Consider the following 22,476-nt stretch of genomic DNA (forward strand, 5'->3'; position numbering starts at 1 on the left):
TTTCATTTCAATAGTGGGGGAAGAGAGGCACAACCTGAATTTCCTGATATTTTCCAACAGAGAAATTTTCCAATTTTCCCACAGAGAGGTGAAGCAGGGAAAGCTCCAGCAGGACCAACATCTTGGCAATCTAAAGCTGGGTTCCTAACTTTGGGATGTGTCTGGCTAACTCTGTCACAGGCATACCCTGCAAATGCTCTGCCCTTTTATCCTCACATCCAGGTAAATGGTGAAAATGGCTTTGGCTTCACTGAAGACTTTTTTGTTACAGAAGAGAGTTCTGAAACTCAAGAGCTCAAGATGCTTGCTGAAGTAAAGGAGGGAGAACTGCAACAGTGAGCTGGTTGTGAGATACAAAAATCTTAGTTTATTTAACAATGTTAACATTTAATACAAAGACACAAAACGGTTCTCTTTGTCTGGACCTTACAGACTTCATTCCATCTCCTCTACCACCCAAGCTCAGCTCTCAGAGAAATGAAAGGGATAGCACTGAAATGGTAAAGCCAGTTACTTGAGGGGGTTTTGATTTAGCTTTTCGTTTGATCCTTGGCCAACCCTATTTCCTTTTAGTCATAACATTTCTATTCCCATTTCTACTGCACAGAGTCAATGACAGGTAAAAAAATATGGAAAATTCTAGGACCATCTAAAATTCTGTTTTACTTACAGTTTTATTTCTGAAGTTCTAGAATTCCTACAAAGGCTTCTTTAAAAGGCCAGAGAGTTTAGTCAGAGAGACTGTGGCTGCCCCATTCCTGGAAGTGTTCACAGCCAGGTTAGGATGGGGTCCTGAGCAACCTGATCTACTCAATGGCATCCATGCCCATGGCAGGTGGGGCTGGAACCAGATGATCTTTAAGGTCTGTTCCAACCCAAATAATTTTGTGATTCTATGAAATGACCCCTGATTAGCCCCATTCAACTGTTAGATGCAAGAGGTTTTATTGTTTTTGTTTATTTTGTTGGTTTTTTTTTAAATAACCCCATAGTGGTCACAAATGTCAAACCCTGTTTTAAACATCTCTACAAGCATTTTTAGACCTAGATGTCTAAACTTAGGTCATCAAAAGAAAGGTTAACTCCCGATAGTCACTGCAATGCCTTCGGTTTTACAGCTTATTCTGGAAGTGCCACAAGATGGATCTGAAAGACACAAGACACCCAAGTTTACATAATTGGCATTAAAATACAATGTTATTAAGCAGCACAGAGTAGTAGCTATCTGTTGGTTGCACTTTACTACAAGCCCATGAATTTTCAGAAGGGCTAAGCATCTTTGCCTTTGGCAGCAGCTCTAACTCAGGTCAGCTAAGGACAGCATGTGCTCACAGCAGGCACCAGGGTGGCCTGGCAAACCCTGCTGCACCCCATGCAGACACACCAGTTGCTTCAGAACAATTGCTGCAGCCTCGTGATGCCACAGACAAAACACCACTTATTGCAGGAACACTGGAAATGTCCTGCACCAACTGCCAGCAAGTCTCCAGGGGCTTCAGCAGGAGACTGTCACATCTCATTTGGGTGGCATTCAACATGAGCATCACACAAGGGCATTGTTTGGGAGGCAGGGCAGCACATTGCTCTCTAAGGGATCACCAACAAGATGTTCCTTGTAGATCATTTTGCAGTTCAGGAGGTTAAAAGGGCCAAGCTGCTCCATGGAGTACCCACAGGATCACAGAATGCTCCCTCTCCACCCCTACATACAGAGTGCAGAGCCAAGTCACCCTCTGAGCAGGGCAATTAGCACAGACCTCCAAGAGCTGTGCTTGTCACTTTCTACCTTCAGTTCCTTGCTGCTGCCTTAGATCCTACATTCCTAAACTTCCTTAGACTACATCCACACACTCAGGCTGGTGGTTACTCTAAAAAGGGCCATCCCAAACTGCTACCTGCAGTGATGTCACTGAAGCACCTGACACTGCACATGCAGGTCACTTGATCTGCTCTGCCAGGGATCAGCCCCTCAGTTGCGATCAGCACAAGCAGAAGCACAGGAGGAAATCCTCTTCAGTCACCTCTCAGAGCATTCATCTCCCACAGTCACATGCTGTACCATGGAAGGCAGAGTAACAATTCCACTAACCAACACTACTTCTTACTGGGTGTATTTCGTCCTTTTCTAGAAGAACAGTCAACAACACTTCCACCAGCACTTTCATGCCTCTTAGAGATCTGCTATCAGCTACTAACTCTCCTTAATCCAGTTAAATTCTAACTGGGATAATAGATAAAGCAGTCAAATTTGAATTTTTCAACAGCATGATTTTTGTTTTAATAAACCATTGACCAAAGTAATCTTGGAGATGGAGTCATCAGAGTCTAAATTTCCATTCACTTACTAAGAAGCACCTGATCTACAGCTAAAGGCTTTTCTCTGATTTCTAAGTGTGTCCTTTACCAAACTGGCAGATCAGCCAATGGCAGGACAACCAATATCTAATATTTTTTTTTTTTTTAAGAACTCTTTGTTCTGCAAAGTCCTTCCCAGGGTAGAAATGCAACTACGGAAGTTTGAGCTCTTACACCAGACAATAAATACCAATTCAGGAGTAGTGGCAGAGGTGGAGGTCAGTAAGGGAACACAAGACTACTCTGAGACTTTCAGAACTGCAGCAACAAAGAAAAATAAGCCACAGAGGAGGAATGCAGGTATACAGCATCCCTCCACAACAGCCCTCCTTGGGTACTGCACCCTCTTTGTGACACTGTAATCAACTATTTTCCCATTTTTCTTTCAGTGTGTCACACTCCTTTTTGTGCCCCTTTCCTCTTTCCTCCCCTGAGCTTTTGGCTGTCTGCTCCACAGCTGTTCTCTCCAGCATTTCAAGCAGGATAGCTGGACACTCACTTTAAGGTAGGAGCTGTCAGTCTCCCTTCTGAGATATACAGAAAAACTGGGACAGCACAGCACCACTTGAGCAGCACATACAGACTCAGTACTGCTGAAGCAAGGATGGCATCACAATCCCACTGTGCCTGTGCCTCTCTGCAGACAGCCCCAGAAAAAGCTGCTCTAACTCTCCCTCCCAGCACCAGCGAGGAACCACTGGCACATCTTGTAAAGCTACTTAGAGGAGAAAAGCAAACAGGTGATGGAAGACAAGGGATCACACTGGCACATCCACCTGAGCAGGGTGTTGTCTCTTAGCTGTTCACTCCTGAGAGCAGTCCCATCCAGATAGCTCAGTAACTTTACCAGGAACTGTTCCTGCTCTGCTTATAATGAAGGAAGAGATGGACTTGGAGTGCTGTGAAGTGTCCTGCCCCCTGGTACAGCCAGGGAAATCCAACACACCAAGGACAAAACAACAGACGCTAAAGACAGTAACTTCCCAGGGATGCCTCCAGTGTTCATATACCAGCATCCAAGAGCCTTTGAGATCAGACAATTCTTAAATCAACTAAAAAGCTGACCTGTCTTCCAGACAGGCACATCCATGTAGGTTGCCTCTGCAGGGTAATGGTTTATGCCAATAGGCGTTTTGGCACAGATCATTAAACATCTTTTACATTTGTCATAACTACAGCTCCCTTTTCCTTCTTATATATCACCATCATCCTGACATCATGAGACATTTCCTGTAGGATCACATACCCTACACAAATTCCAGAGAGGGAGGGCTCTGCAGGACTGAAAAGCATTGCTGTGAGAAGTCAGAAGAACTTACAGCAGCACCTGTCCTCCTCAGTGATCGACTTCGGCATCTTCAAACTGCCCGGCAACTACTGGTGCTATGTCCACCTCCATTCCGTCTGAAAGAAACAGCCAGCGCTCCGTAAACAAGCGGATGGGGGATGACGTTTTCACGGGAAAGAGAGCGGATGCCCTCTGCTGACGAGAGGTGGCCAGGACAGAAAACCCCTTCACTGAACTTCTGAGAGCAGCCTAAGGAAACGCTGATGAGCTCACAAGTTTCTGGGTTTGCTCCAGCACTGTTGGTCAGTCATTTACAGATTTCACCGCTTCCTACAATCTCACCTCACCCTGTCTTATTAAAAGACTTAAACACTGGATTTTAACTATTTCATGATTTAAATGAAGTTTTGGTGTAACAAATTTCATGATTCCTTGGAATAACTTTATTCTAGTATCCTATTCTGAAACAATTGAAAAGAAAGGTTGCTCTATGCTACAATGTCAAAAAATAAAGTAACTCTGAGCAGCCTTGCGGATATTTGTAATTGCAGCAAACCAAGCAGCAGTACTGTAGCAAGTAAGATCAGAAAAATAAACAAAATTGATGAAGATTACTCTGAGACACGTGACATACTTGCTGTTCAATTTATATTCATTTCTGGAATTTTGGAATTCAGACACCTGACTAAATTTTCAAACAAAGGGCACAGCTGAAACAGGAGCCTATCACCTATGGTTGTCTATACATAAATTTATTCAAAACTGCAGAACAAAGTAAACCTGAACATAACTGAAACAAGTAAGATTAAAAACCTCTCCCTGTGGATGAGAAATTAGTTATTATTTTCTAGAAATCCACAACTGCTGGATCATTTTCCATCTTTCAAAAACAGGAGGGCATATAAAAAGCACTGCAATTTATATATTAAAAAAAGAAGCAACACTACTAAACTACTTTTCTATTCTTCTCCCAGAAAATATATTGTAGGGAAAACAGCACACAAAAGACAGTCTGAGAAATCAGATGGTTTTCCCCCAACAAAAAAGAAATTTTACTCCTTAAATACACACTTGAACAATCAATAGAATTAAGAGACACCATCCTTCAGAAAAATAGATCTTTTTTAATAATTCTGTTTCAGTGTGTTTGAATGATTCAGAATTCACCCTGAACTCTGTCAAGATAACTGTTAACTTATAATTTACGGTATAAAAAAAAACCAAACCCAAAATCCAAACCCAAATAAAAACTACAACTAATTTAGAGTCGAAAATGCTTCCCAACTGTGGTGTAGACTGATACATTGAATTTTTTTTTAATCCTAAATCAACTTCACTTTACCACAGTTCCAGGAAATCCTACCAAGAAGAATCAAGTGTTCTTAACACTGAAGTGCTCACTCTAACATAGCAGCCCTCAATCCACAGCAGGCAACATGGTGCCCACAGGGCCAGAGGCATGTTGGTTTTCCTCAGCTTCTGCAGGGAGGTATCACCCATGGCATCACATTCACTTTGTCCTGCTTTATGGATTAGCCAAACTGGAGAGCCACCACTTCCATATCATAGAACCATGGAATGGCTTGGGTTGGAAGGGACCTTGCAGCCACGGGCAGGGACACCTCCCACTAGACCAGGCTGCTCCAAGCCCCATCCAGCCTGGCCTTGAACACTTCCAGGGATGGGGCATCCACACTCACCGCCTCCATGGTAAAAATCTCTCCTTTTAACAATGTAAGTCTCACCTCCTTTGGTTTGAAGCCATTCCCCCTTGTCCTACAACAACCAGCCTTACATAAAAGTCCATCCCCATCTTTAAGTATTGAAAGGCCTCAGTAAGGTCTCCCCAGAGCCTTGTCTTTTCCAGGCTGAACACCCTAACTATCTCAGTCTGTTTCCATAGCAGAGGTGCCCCAGACTCCTGATCATATTAATGACCTCCTCTGGACTCACTGCAGTAGGTCTCTATCCTATTGTGCTGAGGATCCCAGAGCTGGATGCAGCACTCTAGGTGGTGTCTCACCAGAGTGCAGCAGAGGATCAGACTGCCTTCCCTCACCCTGGGGCCACGCTGCTTTGGCTACAGCCTAGGACATGACTGGTGTTCTGGGCTGAGAGTGCACATTGCCAGGTTAGGTGAAACTTTTCATCCACCAGCACCCCCAGGTCCTTATTGGCAGGGCTGCTCTTAATCCCTTCATCTCCCAGCTTGTGTTGACACTGGGAGTTGCTCCAACCCAGGTGCAGCACCTTGCACTTGGCCTTGATGAACCTCATGAGGTTCCCATGGATCCACTCCTCACATTTGTTGAGGACCCTCTAGATGGCATCCTATCCTTCAGGAGTGTCAAGTGCACCCCTCAGCTTCGTGTTTGCAAACTTGCTGAGGGTGCACTCCATCCCACTGCCTGTGTCACTGACGAAGACATATTGTTTAGTAAAACAAAAGCATGTCTTACCTTCAAACTCCCTTATGGAGTCCTCTGTTCTCACTCCAGCCATGTTGTACTGGGTGCTGACAGACTGGGCTAACATGCCTTCTAACCTCTCCAGCGTGGCCTGCCCTTCTGCAGTTAAATGTGACAATCCCTCTTCGTATGTGTAAAAGCTTGGGATGTCACCTTGTTCTAGCTCTGCAAAAACAAGTTTATGTTTAGCAGACTTAAGTTTAGGAGCCAGAAACATTCAGAGGTGGAGGAATAGGGGAGCACCTGGGCAAATTATGCCCAGATTAACTGACAGATTAAAAAGCTGCTTACACAGGTACAGAATACACACAGCAATGTGAACTGACCACAGAGCAGCACAGCCATTGAACCTGGGCCAGCACAGCCACTGGGAAGGGGAAAGGCTGCTCCTTGTGTCTGTGGGCTTTGGAGAGCCAGAACAATGCTTTTGCTGAACTCCTGTCACTTGTGACAGGAATGACAGGTTTTCTGCAGATTTATGAATTTCTATACTGTGCCTGTGACAAAAGGGATGTTCAGGCAAAATGAATAATAAACAATTATGACAGATACCAGGTATGCAAGTGCTGGCAGGTATTTCAAAAGAAGCAACTGTTACCAACCGCGGGCCTCGACATCGTACTCATCCCCTTCGTAATCGTTGTCTGAGTCCTCGTCCTCCGGGTCTGGGTGCAGGGCCTGGCACTCACACATCGCTGAGAACATGGCTTCCACTGCAGGAACACAAGTGAAGACAAACCTCAGCAACACCCCAAAGCAACAGGCAAGAAACCCCCTCTGACTGATCAGAGGGAGTCAGAATACTCCTTTAGCAGAACCACAACTGAATTCGTATTTGAAAACATCATCCAACAAGCCAGAAGATATGTAAGAAACAAATCAGGTTTCAGCCTGGTGCTTTAGCCTCTTAACAGCACTTTTGCATTATTTCATTGATGACAAAGCTTTATCTCTGGACAGTTATGTCTGTGGTTACCTACTGCAGGAAAACTTGCAGCATTTCATCCATCAGATTCCTAAAACTTAAATTCAACTGTAAGCTCCACTGTCATATCCAGAGGATATGAGAGCTTTCCAGTAGTAGTGCCAGGCATTAGAATGTTTCTAATGAAATTGTCACTGACTCAAATATCACTGAATTTGTAATTACAAAGACATTTTCCATACATGTTCTCTACAAATGTATACAAGTGAGACTATCCACAATGTGTATTTATACTCAACAGTTTCTATTTTAAAGCACTGGAATTCTCCTTGAGAAGCAGCTGCTTGAAAGAGTCCATTTTTCAAGCCAGATAAAACAATTTGCTTTATTTTTTCCAGCACACAGGAATCAAGTCATTAGAAAAGGACACTGAAGGATCATGGTATTTACACCTCTGCACCCAAGTGTCTCCCACATATAATGAGGACTTGGAAGTAAAACACAGCTCCCACTTGCACTTACAGGCCGATTTGTCGCTAGGTACGAATCTGAATTCCGCAATTGGTTCGACATCATCATCGCTGTCATCCCCCTCTCCTTCAGTCATGGGAGCCTCTTTTGTCTCCTCTTTAAGAAATCGAAAGATTTAGATGAAACATGTTTACTTTGTAAAAAAAAAAAAGTCACATTTATTTATTCTTTCAGGAACACACACATAATCAAATCAGAAAGTCTAGGAGGGGCACAAAACCTCCACTCTGTTCTCCCAAAAAACCATGTGACACTCCAAGACCCACATGGATAAATGAGGCCCTCTCAACAACACCTGCAACACATGTGAAATCTTCTCCATTCATAACTTAAGGAGTTAAGATTTCTGTACTGGTCACACAATGTACTCAAGTATTTCAGGAAAATTGCCTGATTCTTATTACAAACAACAATGCGCAAACTCCCTTTTATCATTTTTTAAATCACATGGATTTTTTAATGGATCCTTAACATTACTGTCACAAAATCAGCCAGCTTCCAGTATGGACCCTTACAGAGGACTCTGACATATGCAGAGGATCTCTGCTCCATTTCCAACATTCCCAGTCAGCCAGAAAGATGTCAGAAATACAAAGCGCACCCAGAACCAGTGACAGTTCCAGTGCTTCCTGACTTCTGTACACCATCTATGTGAATAAATAAGCATCAGTGTTTTACTTTCTGTGAATAAAAACCCGACAAAAATGGCTGAGTTCCTCATTTCAGGGCTGGGGACACGGCACTGACTGCCTCAGAAGTGCACAATTATTTTCTACAGGAGAAGAGGTTGTGCCACTGAGAGTGGCACCACTCAAAATCACACACAAAACCGGCACCACCAAGAATACAAGACACCAAGAAGCTGCCAGGCAGCTGCCCCAAAAATGAAGTGTGCAGGGAAGCTACCCACTTCTTTTCCAACTGACCCCTGCAGGCACAGCTTGTTACTGCTGAGTCCAGCTCTTTGTTTTCAATGCAGTCAAGCTCTGAGTGCCTTTTTCTAAAAAAGGGGTGAGGACAAGGCACAAACACACAGAGAGCACACACAAAACTCTGAGAGGAAGAACACAATGTACCCTGCACAACTGTGGATGAAAACTCCTGAAGCCAACTAAGTGGAAAGGATTAACACTATTCAGCAGTTAAAATTGCAGGCCAGGGCTAGACTTTGAAAAGTAAAACTTATCTCTTGTGGAAGATTTACTGTAGGCAGAGATGATATACTAAAAAATATACCCACAAAAATACCTATAAAAAATCACTCTATTAAAGACTTTCACAGGATATCCATATTTTCAAATGCCATAATTAGAATAAATTAAAAGCTACAAACAGTATCTTTCTTCAGACGAGGCCCTTTTAACTTCTGTCCTCTTATTATTTGTAGTGATAGACTGTCAGAGAACATTAGTAACATAAGAGAAGGAAACAATGCACTAATAGCTTAAAAGCATCTCCATCTCCTCAGAGTCTTGTCATTACTTTCTGGATACACTAAAAAAAAAATTAAATGCCAGATTTTAACCTTTAGCTGTGATGACCAGTAGACATGAAGGGGAAAAGGAGACCTGCTCAGGACCTAACACCCATTTAATCTCCAATTGTGACAGCAGTTTTTGACACACTTGAAATATTACCAGGTATACCAGAAGAAAAAAAAAAAATATATATATATATAAAAAATACTACCTTCATACAAACAGTGAAACAGAGAGCTTGCTTTCTCTACATCAAAGCAAGAATGGTCAAAAAGATGTGTTTTGTGGGCCATCTACAAAGATTCATTAAAGCCTGGTAACATGACCTATTGCCTTTTCTTGTTTGTATTTAACCAAGCTGTGGGAGAAAATGAATGAAAAGTTCCCTGGCTGTGAAACAGCAGGAATTCATCAAGCCTGGAGAGGGCAGCAACATTAACATAAATTCAATAAGGAAAAAAGCATACTCAAGATGGAATCACACGGAGACTGGCAGAGGAACTAAATTATTTAGAACAGTGTAAGAGGACAGAGAACTGATTCTCAGCAACTTCAGTGCACACAGCCACAAGCTGAGAGCAGAACTGCAAAGTGACTCTAAACAAATGCTAAGCTGTGTTTCTACAATGACTACCCTTCAGGAAAATACACAAGAAAATACAAGCAATTACTTAAAATGAACACTTCCTCCTACAGAGGAGGAAATCCTGTCGCTCAGGACTGCGTGGGAGCAGCAAGCAGCACTCCTCACCTTCGAACCTGGCGTTCACCATAACGTACAGGTGCTCCCTTGGGTAGGCACTCAGGTCCCTGGAAACAGCATGCAAACTTATGGTGGGGTAATCCAGGGAGAAGCCAACTCCAGAGCTGTCCAGCCAAGACAGGCGACTAATGAGGGAGGAGAAAAAGAAGAGACAAGTTAGAAACTAACAGAGGACAGTATGCAGAAAAGCAAACCAACCCCAAAACATGAGCAATTGTGGACAAGGCACTTAGCCCACCCACCCTGCGGGCACACACAGTCCTGGACCTGCCTGAACAGGACTTTGCAAGAGCATTAACTGATGGCTGAGGTAAAAGAAGAATGTGAAGCTAAGAACCCGAAACCCACCACAGCTTTATCACATTTGCACTAAATGCTGAATTTTCCTCCCTGACTCTCCATCTTCTTCTCCCTGCAGATATCTATCATTCCAAAGTCAGCTACAGAGGTTCCAGAGTGTGATCTGTAACTCAAGCTATTAAATGTGGTTTTCCAAGACAAAGAGGACACTGAAAGGTGGGTCAGTGTCATAATTCCTAGAGGATTATAGATCTGATGTGTGTATAGCCTGTAGGTAGAAAAACATCCAGTTCTGTGATCAGCAGAGCCAGGTTATGGGTATTCCTCCAGTCACAATTTCTGTGCCATAGCCTCTGCTTTCCCCACTTTCACTGTCATCCCTAACCACAGCAAGAGATAGCACAGGTTGTCACCACCAGGATGCTGTCTCCTTTGTATCAGAGCAATCAACATCTTTCTACACACTGAGAAATCACACTCAAACTAGATTTGGGTGCCTGTAATCAATGATGTCACACAGTGAACAGAAACAGTGCCAGAAAGCAAGACCTCCACCATGCGCAAAACTCAGCATTCACAAGCTTTTTGTCGTGGGACAAAACCAATGGGAAGTTCACAGAAGACTCCTGGCCTTGCAAAATCTGGCTGAGAGCAAGAGCTCGTACAGAGGGAGCAAGGAGTTTATTTCCTAGCCTCAACTATCCAGTCCTCAATGTTTACAGCTGCCGGTGGGGTACATGGATCAAGAGCCACACTCTGCTCCTGGATGCCCAGTTCTCCCATGGCATTCCTGCAAACACTGGTGTTTTCTGTTCATCCCAACAAGCGACTCTGGTGAAAGCTCTGTGGTGCACTTGAAACACATGGAGAAGAAGCTGGCAGACCTGCAGGTGCCTCACACAAAAGTCTACTGAAAGCAACTTACAAGGAAACTCAACATTACACCTCCTCAGAGAAGATACCTCACAAAGAGAAGTCTTGGTAGCTGCAACCAAACAAAATAAAACAGTGAACAAAATTCCAGGGAGATTCCTCTCCAACACAGCACTAACAAGCTCAGGTAGGGCAAAAGCTCCTCTGACAATATTGGCCATTTCATAAAAGTTTCCTAGTCTGAGGTTTTTAGAAGTACACTTTTTAAATTATGCTTTTGTTCCAACAATGTTCTTCAACTGCACAATATATTATGAGTACTTCTCCATGGTTAAAGAAAACTACATTGTTTTAATCATCAAGCTGTCTCCCTGAGCTATACAATGCAGGGAGAATTGAAAGGAGACCATAAAGAGCTCAGATAACATCTTCCAGAATAACCAGACTGATTTCTGCCTAGTAAGTACAGTCTGCACATGATTAATGCAACATGACAGACTTCACAGAACCAGAGTAGTTATTAACAGCAGAAACCCAACAGCCCTGTTTACTCCCCTGCCAAAAGAGAAGAGCTGCCATTATTTTAATTACAGAATGGTTTGGGCTGGAAAAGACCTGAAAGATCAACTGCCTTGGGCAGGGACACCTTCCACTACACCAGGATGCTCAGAGCCACATCCAACTGACCTTGAACACTTCCAGGGATGGGACATCCACTGCTTCTCTAGGCAACCTGTACCAGGCTCTCACCCTGCTCACAGTAAAGAATTTTCTCCTAATAACCAATCTAGTGCTCTTCTTTAGTTTGAAGCCATTCCTCCTTGTCCTATCACTACAGTTCCTATCAAAGAGCCCCTCTCTGCCCTCCTTGCATGCCCCTTCTGATACTGGGAGGCTGCCATGAGGTCTCCACACAACTTTCTCTTCTCTGGACTGAACAGCCCCAACTTTCTCATCCTGTCTTCATAGAAGAGGTGTTCCAAATCCCTTATCAACTTTGTGGTGTCTGCCAGACTTGCTCCAAGAGTTCCAGGTGCTTCTTATGTTGGGGATTCCAGTGCTGAATACAGCACTCCAGGCAGGGTCTCACAAAAGCAGGGGACAGAAGTTCCTCTCTTGCCCAGCTGGCCAAGCTGCTTTTGCTGCGGCCCAGGATACAACTGGCTTTCTGGGCTACAAGTGCACATTTCTCCATCGTGCTGAGTTTTACAAAATGGTTTGGGTGGGAAGGAACCTTACAGCCATCTCGTTCCGAGCCCCTGCCGTGGGTATGGACACCTGCCACTACAGCAGGCTGCCCCAAGTCCCATCCAGGCCGGCCCTGGAGCCCCAGCCAGCCGGGTCCCTGGGGTGCTGCTCCCTCTTGCCGGCTTTAAAACGAGCAGGAGCAGCGGGGCGGCCCGCAGAGCCTCACAGACCCTGAGGGCTTCCCCCACATCACGGCCCCTTCACCCGAGCGCCCATCCCGGGCTCCTCAGGCCGCCCCGGGCGGTCCCACCCCCGTGTCCCCGCACCTCTCGGCGATGTAGAGGGTGCCGGAGCCCAGGCTGCGCCCCGCCAGCAGCGCCTCCGTGTCCGGCTGCTGGTGGCGGACGCCGTCGGCCGGCGGCGGGAAGCGCTTGAGGAAGCTCATGGCGCCGCCGCCGCCTCCCTGCTCCACCATCGCGGCCGCCGGAAGCGGAACGCGCCGCTCTGTGATGCGATTCCGCCCGGGACGCGATGGCACCGCCCTGGGATGCGATGGCACCGCCCCGGGATGCGATATCACTACCCTGGGACGCGATGGCACCGCCCCGGGACGCGATGGCACCGCCCGGGATGTGATGTCACCGCCGCGCTCCCGTTCCGCGGGACCCGGCGCGGCCGCAGCTCTGGGTGCTGGTAGCGAGGTTCAAGCTAAGTTGTCTTTGTCTGTTAAAGAGGAGCAAAGGGAAGCGCTGCGGTGATGGCTGAGGGCTGGAGCACCTCTGCTTGTGGGGACAGGCTGAGAGCTGTTCTCCGAAGAGAAGGCTCCAGGGAGACCGTACTGCCCCTTCCAAGTACCTAAAGAGGGACACAAGAGAGCTGGAGAGGGACTTTGGACAAGGCTATGAAGGGACAGGACAAGGGAAAAAGGATTCAAATTGACAGAGGGCACAGTGAGATTAGCTATTGTGAAGGAATTTTTCCCTGTGAGGATGGTGGCTCAGGTTGCCCAGAGAAGCTGTGGCTCCCCCATCCCTGGAAGTATGCAAGGTTGGATGTGGCTCTGAGCAATCTGGTGTAGTGGAAGCTGTCCCTGTCCATGGCAGGGGGTTTGGAACAAGATGGTTGGAACATGTCTTTAATGTCCCTTCCAACCCAAAACGTTCAGTTCTATAATCTAACAGTACCAAGAGCAGTCACAGAACCATTGAATATCCTGAATTGGAAGGGACCCACATTGATCATGCAGTCCATCTCCCAGCCCTGCACAGGACACCACAACAATCGCAACTTGTGCTTTAGAGCAGTGTACAAATGCTTCTTGATCTCTGCCACAGCTATTTTAGCCTGTAAGTCTTGTTGGACAGATGACAGAGGGAAAGATAATAAATAATAATAAAATACAGCAGATTCACAATTACCATTATTGGATGCTGGAAGGGGAATTTCTGGTGGGTGATCAGCACCTAATGTCTCATAAATGCACACAGAGAAGAAAAGGAAAATCACAAGTACCTGAATTGCTTAAAGGGTATGCAGCTGATTTCCCTCAGCAGTGATGGGGTCAAGAGCCCGACACTACTGCAGTACCTGGCAAGTGGGGGGTGTCACAGAACAGCACATTTCAGGGATGGGAAGGCTGCTACCCCCTCATGAGCACTGTCCTTGCTTCTCCCCTGGATTTACACCATTTCTCTTGCTACTGCAGTGAGAAACAGGGATTACTGATGCATCAGGGAAGTACATCTCTGTCAGGGGATGCTCCTGTTAATGCCATGAGTGAGCAGCATCACTGCAAACATCCCTTCTCCCTGACTTGTCAGCATGGCAAATGCTCCTGCTGTAGCAATGTACCAAAAGCAAGTTGTTGGCTTGTCATGGATGTTAACCTTCCCTTTTACCAGTTGAAATTTACTTTTTAGGAGTCATTTAGCTACCTGTGTGCAAACACAGATTCTCACAAACATGAACTTAGGTCTCCATCTTTCATTTCTCTGGACTTTCCTAGCTACAGTCTTGGATAACAAAGAGCATTACATAAAATGGTTCTCTCAGTTTGAGGTATTGGCAATGCTTTGGAAAGCTGGTCAGCCATGCCTACCCATTTTGGATTTTAATTAAGTAAATAATAATGCAAATAATTGTTACTCATACAAATAATCACCTAGACTAAAATGAAAGCAAATTTCACAGTGAAGTGATATTTAAACACTGCTGGAGTAGCTTGAAAAAAACTACTAGAGGCAAGGACATAAGGGGAATTTCTCAACCATCTTCAAGTTTGCCACACCAAGAGAAGTGGTCAGCTGGAAACAAAAATTTGCAGTTCATCCCAGAACACAGATCAGACTCTGGTAGCAGGTGGGAAGAGATTCAAATACATGGAAATACCATTCACTACACTTAGTGGCTATAAAGCAATGCTCCTGTTGATGTTCACCCCCTCTTACCTAATGTGGCTGTAATATCAGCCACAGAGAGTTCTCACCACCTTTGTAGTTAACTCCACATCACACAACAACTTTAGATCACTATAAATTAAGATTTCTGAGTGGTTGGGGTTGAATTACTGCAGATTGAAGCCACTGCAGTGGAGTAGTACAGAGATAATTTCCAGTATGCAAATGCACATCCTTCTTCTGTGGCATACCACTCTTCCAAAAGAAAATGGGAAAAGGGATAGTTTAAGTGCAGGCAGGAAGCTGGTTTTGAGGATGAGGCATTAAGAGAGAAGAAGAAATCCACATCCTCCTTAATTTACACAATCCAGACACTTCACACCAGAGTACTGAGTGCTGCAGCTTAGAGGGGGAAGGCAGATGTTTCCTCTAAGTTAGAGTGGAACAGAATGGCCTTACCTGAAAACTTTCCTTCATCTCTAAGAGCTTTAAGAAGTGAATTCGGATCCAGCCCCACACTGACATCTGAACACTGGATGTCCAACAGTGATTTTTTAATCAACCAGGGCCGTGTTCAGAGGCAATGGAGAGCAGCAGGTACCTTCACAGGGTTGTCACCTTAGCACAGAAGGCAGGAGTCACCATCCAGGGAAGCTTGTTCTCTCCACAGCACTGCCTGCCGTAAGGTGGCCAGTTCATCTGTTAAAAATGGAAGTGTTGAGTTTTGGCAGTGGAGCAAGGGGATGGATTTCACAGCAATTTCTCATCACTACAGAAACAGGCAGCAGCTTAACTGCAGCCACAGACACATTTAAAATAAAGATTGACAGGCTTCAGGAATTCACACAGAAAAGCCACTCCCTTCTTCAATTTGTTTCTTTCTCCCTGACTTTCTCCTGGTAAAGTCCTGAAATATCATCCATGTCCATTGTCACGTGTCAGAACACCTGCTTCTTCAGTGTGTCTCTTCAGACTTCTGTTTTTTTCCCCATTATTTCCAAGGTTTACACATCTCAGCCTAAATAAATGAACCTGGCTCCTCTGTGCACCACGTGGACACCTCATGGCTGTCTGCTGGCAGAGCCTTCCTGGGTACAGTGCTGGCTGCAGGCACACTGGTTTTTGTCAAGTGACTGCAACATCACTATGAGATGAGATATAAAAAGCATATAAAAGATGGAACACCCAGAGAAAATGTTTGTGACTGAAAAAACAAATCTATCAGGTCTTCCCCACCGTCAGCCAGAGCTGCTCAAAGAAAGGAAGGTTCTGTCAGCTGGGCTGCCGCAACAAAACCAACATAAACCAGGAGCTGCCCATTCCCATGGCAGGCAGTGGCACCATCATGGGCTGGAACAATACACAGCAGTCATTACTCAGTGCTTGCTCTAAAACTAAAAAAGGCATGTGCATGTGTAATGCTCATTAAAAAGCACTTGTATCTCCAATACACATTATACTTTGTACATCAAGTTATTTCAATTTTTTTTTATTATGACAATTTACATGTCATATTTATATGAAAGAAATGACAGTAGATATTATAACAAAACCATTATGAAAGAAAAGTTACACAATTAGGCCTACAAGCTATAAAATGGCTTCAGGCCCAGCTTATACACAAAGAGTTCTGACCAGACTGTAGTGAGAGACAACGCTGAACAATTCATTAACAAAAATATTGGCACCAGCCTTAACATTTTTTCTTACTTCATTTACAAGGAATACAGTATTTAAACAGTTGTGTACTGCAAATCTAAAAACATTAGCTGTTAATAAACTGCAGTTAACCCTTTGAGCACTATGCCACCATGATTTCCATTTAAAAAAGTTTTAACGCAGCATGTTTTACATGCACGTGGTATTACCAGTGGGAGGGAAAAGACAGTGAAAGCACCACCCAATTTATGTGCAACAAGAATAACACTTCCAGTTTTTTCAAGATATTTCCCCCCCTTCCCACACACACAGTGTGTGTCCCCAGGTCCTTTCCCTTTGATATTGTAGCAAGTCATGATTGAAGACGAACTGAAAAAAAACAAGGTTCAGGACTCAAAAAATGCAAGGATTAAATGCTACATAAAGAGCTCCAAATTTTACTGTGTTAATTCTTTAGAGAAAGAAAACAGAAGATGAGGCCAGCTGTGGAGACCATTTTTAAGGAACTCAAGGTGTCTTTGCAAACACACAAACAGCACATGGGAGCAAGACAAAAATGTATTTCATGTAAGCATACCTTAAATTTTAAGAGACCTGTCTGGCAGATTTGATCCAGTTGTCAAAAGAATACTGGAGGGTAAGCATCCATGTGGGACACTGAGAATCCCCAGTGTTTGTCTCATGGACAGGATCTGTGCCTGTGTGAGAACCGCCCTGCACCCAGGAATGGTAACATCATGCATTTGGATCAGTCCCATCTGTCCCCTGGCTGAGGCAGGAGCGCTGTGAAACACGGGCAGGAAGGAGCAACTGCATTGGCAACAGTTTAGTGGCAGTTTAATGCCAGTAAGGGGGGAGGAGCATCCTTTGAGTGAACATAGGACAGGAATAAGGTACTGTACAAGATTTTAGAGTCCATATAACGAGTACAAAATGGAAAACTAAACAAGGCTTACAGCTTTATGATTTGACTTCCTTTCCTACCACTGCCTTGAGTGGCAGATCAGTATCTATTAAGGACTTTCATCAGTTCTAACTAACAGTGCACTGGTTACTAGGTCTATCATATGTCTTTGCAGAAGGACTTCATCCTTGCAGAACCACTTAAGTTCTGACAGACTGATGCAAGTTCAGTTGTGTGGGACACAGTAAGAAGAATAAAGAAAGCAAACTGTGTGGACTTTGACTGTCACCTCTGGAGACAAACATCGTCATTATAATCTACGGACTGATCCTAATTTTTTGTACATCCGCATTGCACTGATGGAGGAACATTATTTATTCCCTCAAGGAAGGAGACATCAAGTACATTTTCCAGTTACTTTGAAAATCAGGATGAGAAAAGGAGAGTATCAGGATGATTCTCCTAAATGGAGACCTTCCTTTGGAAATCCCGCCTGTAAAGAGCAAGTCACAAGTAGTTTCTAGGCCTGTCCAAGACCTCACTTGCAAGTGGCATGAATTTGCATACACACTATTCCATTCCACTTCCCTCCATCCATTCCCCATCTCCCCATTATTGGAACAAGCATCCCAACAGCAGGAGCAAGTGACTCTGTCTGCACCTGGGGACCCAGTGAGACTGACTATACACAAAGTGCTGCAAAGTGCACAAAGTAAACCAGCGAACAAACGGAGCCGCGCCGTCCATCGGCTCTCCTCAGCAACCTTTGGGGTTGTGTGGAGCAACAGCAGATCTGCTGGCACACGTGTGCCCCTTTAACTGCAATGCTGTCCCCTCTCCTGCTCCTCAGCTCAGGTGTGGGGGCTTAGCATTTACAAAATGCTAGTCAAAAACCAAGGTTGCAAGACTTGCTTTTAATTGCAGTTGAATCTGAATGCTTTACACCACAGATTCAACTCTAAAAACTCATCTACTGTAGAGTGTTTTATTCTTTCCCCCAGAAGCTCTCTTCAACCTTTTATTTATGTGTTATACTAAGCCATATACATCTTCTGCAACGTACAAAGTAAGTTAAATTACTCTGAAGTGTTGGGACAATCACTCCCATATTTTTGTTGTTTAGAACTACCTCAGTTAGTTATACTAATCTAAAAGAAGAGCTTGGTAAGTGATGTGACTTTCCAAAGTGACTAGTAATCCTCAATACCCCAACTGCTGGGTCTCCAGAAATAATTTCCAACTGATAAATATTTCTGAAGCCAGAGCTCTACATTAGGTCTCAGACTGAGTAAAGCATCAAAAATTAGTCACAGAAAATTCTTATATCAGGATATACCAGCAAAAAAAAAAACCCAACGGATAATTTCTGCTGGATTTTTTTACTTTCTGCCTTCCCTCATTTCACATGAGATACAGTTCCTATGCCAACTGTTAGGGAAGGGGACACTACCAGCAAATGTGATCTTGATCCTGTAAATCCTTACTTCCGACAATATCCTAAATACTTCTATGGAAGTTTTGAACACTTAAAGACTTGCAAAAATTCTGCTGCCTTATTTCTGGAGATTCCCATAACATATTCAATGCAATTTTCCCCCCAAAGTTACTGTTTTATTTGAAGATACTTGATCTTCTACATACATTTATATATATATATATATATATATATTTAAGGACTTTATCTACCCTCTGGATCAGAAGCATACATCAAATGCAAATACATACCTAGGGTACACACTGCACATCAGAACCACATTACAAATTTGTGAATAGTAGTCACTGCACATGTATCAAACCGAATTTTCAAGGCCTATACAAAGCTTTTTAAAATTAGATGATACAAATCTCTTTGTCAGACCAGTTCTTGGGGCGAACATTACTGCCATGATTTATTTAAATCACTGTGTACAAAGTGAATTTAAAAAAGCAGGTGCCATAAAAACTCCTTGTTTACTTTTCATAAAAGCAGTTTGTAAAAATATGTGTTTTGAAATCATTATTTGAAGGTTTAGGCTAGAGCTTCCTACTGAAAAAAAAAAGAATGAAAACCATGTTATTATAAGCACCTGAAAACAGAGGTATAAAATGGACCCCCTGACAATGAAGGAATAAAATTATTACACAGTCGCAGCATCTGGATACCAGTGTAGTTCAAATAATAGATGTAAAGAGAAATCAGAACAGGTGTACCACAATTACCACTACCATACAATTTTTCTTTTGTGAACATACGTCTTTTGCCCCTTGAGCTTCTCAAGGTAAGGTCTCTCAACAAAAGTTCAGACACAGCAATTAGGAAACAGAAGTGAACAGAAAACAAGTCCAACTAAGTCATTAGCTCCCATAATATGGAGAGTAACCGAGACACTTAATACAACAAAATTTTGAAGGTGACACTTCAAAAATGAGCTTTTAAGAAAAAAAGCACCTCTTGTTTCTCCTAAGTGCTGCTAGACCAGATCAATCTGTTAATTCAAAAAAATAGTCAGGAAGATGCAGTGATTTTAAAATGTAATTCAGCATGTACAAAATGAAAGTATCAAAGAGTCAATTGTTCAGCACTGACCTCGCTAACTGTTGTTAAATATGATGCCACTTTCCATCTTATATCAAGAATATGCTCAGGTTTATCAGAATCAACAACCAGAAGACAGCAACTGTGGTGAAACCAACCCATTTGTTAATTCTATCCCCCTACAGCTTAGATTAACACACCCCAATCGTTACTGCAGTGGCCCTGCTTGTGTGCTTTTTGTCACTGAGTCATAGAAACCCCACACAGGGAAGCAAATAGCCAGAATTTATCCTGGTGGCAAAAAAAAATCCACTCCTCCACTTGATCTATATGTTTTTCCCAGCAGTGCTACTTAGACTACACATAGAAACCAGCTGTCCTCCCACTCAGTTATATACAAAAGAGATTGCTGGTAAAAAAAGACAAAGCTGTTAGTGATAATCAGTGTAGAATAAACAAGAGTTTGCTGAAGAAATGCTCAGCATGTTCAGCCAGAGCTGCTTGGTCTCATTAAAAACAATCCCTGGCCTGTTTCCCATTTCCCATACAGTTTGAGCTTTAAGCCCAAACCTACACCTGAAGATCACTGTTCAAAGACAACCAACTCCTGATTTCACACTGAGCACAGAAGGGCACAAGACTGTAAGGACACCAGGAAGACATTTTCACTCTGGAATCACATGTACATACTGTAAAGGTATGAACCCTCTGTGATAGCTGGCCTCTTGTCAGAAAATGCCATCTTCCCAAATAGGAGATGATACATTTTCCACCAAGCAGGAAGCCTTAAAAATGACAAAAATACCAAGTTTTAAAATGGTAATACTTTCCAGAGCATTTTTTGCACTTTTTCCTTGCACACCATTCCCACTGATCTGAGGAGGAACTCTAGATCCTATGGGATGAAGCCATCTCAGGTATGAAGGTGACTTCTTAGAAGACAGAAAAGCTGCTTTAAGAAGAGACCTATAGAAAGTACAGTTTGGTAACAACTGGCAATTTTTAAAACATGACACTTCTGATGCAAGCTTCAGTGCTCCTATTTTGCTTCCTGGTCTTTCCTGCTTTTATATAATTTTTCTCATGATTGGTATGTCCAGAATTGTAACTCTTTTGAATTTTCTTACACACACAAGTACCTCCCAACTAAGTATTCAGCATTTGGAGTTGACTCTACAAGCAAGAATGTTTGATCAGATAATAAAAGGCTCTATCAGGCAGCATATGAAAACATGGCACTGGCAAAATAAATGAGGAACTATAGACTCCACAGAGTTGATGGATGTGAATCAGTTTGCATTGCAAGAATTAAAAGAATTTAAAATACTCAGCAACTACTATCACGGACAAGTGGAAGCCTTATGTCCTTACTTGTTCTAACACACAAGTACATTAGAAGTACTGCATTTATGCATCACCTAGGCAGAGAAAAGCACTAGAGTAGCTTAAAAGGCTACATATGCTTTTAAGAACTCATTCTAAGCTTATGTGGCTCTTCACCACCCCATTTTAATAATTTAACTGTTAATTTTTAACATCAGTAAGGTAGGAAAACATTTAATCTTTGATGAAATTAAATTGTCATGTAGAGAGTGATTTCTCTTTGTTTTTAATCACAAGCCTGCTTAGCACAGCAGATAATGAGCAAGTTCCATCTTTTTGCATCTTTCTGATCCTAGTTTTATAGCATGATATGTGCACTGCTAGAATCCAAAGGGGTAAAAGTCACAGAGTGGTTCTGACAGACCTCAGGGAGAAAGAGGTGGGGAAACAAAACCAAGATTTTAAAGGCCAGAAGGTAGGTAAAATTTGGATCCAGGTTTTCTAGAGAGGTATTTAGTAAAGGCCTAATGCTGGTTTTAGTACAAGAAAACAGAAGTGCTTAATGATTAACTAGTAAATACAATATAATGGAAGGGAATCAGGTGGGGCAGGAAAGGAGAACTCACTCCTTAGTGGCAGCAGCAGGTTTGGTGCATCCATTGCCGGCAATGGACATAAACACCAGTCAAAAATCCAAATCTCAGAGCAAAAGGATTAACAGATGTGACCTTTTTGGATTTCAACGTTTGGCAGATCTGTTTGAGCTGCCTGTGTCCTATAACATGTACAAATGCTACAGCCTACATCTTAATCAGAGTACAGAGAAAACGGAATGCTCTTGATGTGCCCCATGTTGATTTGGTGGGGTTTTTATTCTTCCAATGTCTTTTTCTTTTCCCCTTGAATAAAAGCACATATCACTTCATGCCTGCTGAAAAGCTGATGAGATGTCTTGGAGTCAAGCGTTTTCTCTCAGAAACTCTGCCTTCTTGAAATCAGTTGGTCACATGGTAGTTATTAAAATGTATTTTAAGAAAATTCTAATGGCCAAAGGCCAACAACTACATTCAAAACCTGCTAATACATCCAGGCAAATAATCAAAACCAAAATAAAAACACACAAACCCCAAACAGGAAACCTCCAAAAGGAAAACTGTTCCATTTGTTTACTTCAATTTGAAGTAGATATTAAGGGCATGAATGGACCAGTCATGGTTTATTTGAAAATCCTTCCATCCTCTTATGCACTGTCATTCTGTGGTCAATGCCGTTTGTACAAACACATTTTGTTCAGAATATTCCAACTGGTTATGAAACTCACGTGGCCGGGCAGCGACTGCAGGGTTCTTTTGTCTGTAAAAGTCTGCAGTGCTTACAGACTTACTTGACATCAAAACGTCCTCCCTCTAGACACTGTGCATTGAAGGCCATCTGATGAACTGTGCATGAGATCACTTTAGAAATTCATGGCTAAAGTGTTTCAACTGTCAAAAACTTCATTACAGTACAC

The 22,476-nt window shown here is 43.2% G+C and overlaps 1 protein-coding gene across 1 annotated transcript; it reads right to left on the reverse strand.

The window, feature by feature from the left end:
* Positions 1–346: 346 nt before the first annotated feature.
* CLNS1A (chloride nucleotide-sensitive channel 1A) lies at positions 347–12,665 on the reverse strand. Its single transcript, XM_058825241.1, has 7 exons — positions 12,496–12,665; positions 9,797–9,933; positions 7,559–7,663; positions 6,714–6,824; positions 6,103–6,276; positions 3,675–3,759; positions 347–1,146 (listed from the first exon to the last, which is right to left on the reverse strand). Exons 1-6 carry the CDS (start codon positions 12,642–12,644, stop codon positions 3,692–3,694), a joined length of 744 nt encoding a protein of 247 aa, XP_058681224.1. The 5' UTR covers positions 12,645–12,665; the 3' UTR covers positions 347–1,146; positions 3,675–3,691.
* Positions 12,666–22,476: the final 9,811 nt, after the last annotated feature.

Source organism: Ammospiza caudacuta, chromosome 2, assembly GCF_027887145.1.
Source record: "Ammospiza caudacuta isolate bAmmCau1 chromosome 2, bAmmCau1.pri, whole genome shotgun sequence".
NCBI lineage: Eukaryota > Metazoa > Chordata > Aves > Passeriformes > Passerellidae > Ammospiza > Ammospiza caudacuta.

Bases quoted from the DNA above. Each gene is read 5' to 3' on its own strand.
- CLNS1A (XM_058825241.1), bottom strand. From the start codon at position 12,644: ATGGTGGAGCAGGGAGGCGGCGGCGGCGCCATGAGCTTCCTCAAGCGC. The intron at 7,664-9,796 runs GTGAGGAGTGCT...GATTTCTTAAAG, and splicing joins GGTGAACGCCAGGTTCGAAG to AGGAGACAAAAGAGGCTCCC. The intron at 3,760-6,102 runs GTAAGACATGCT...TGTTTCTTTCAG, and splicing joins CTCCATAAGGGAGTTTGAAG to ACGGAATGGAGGTGGACATA.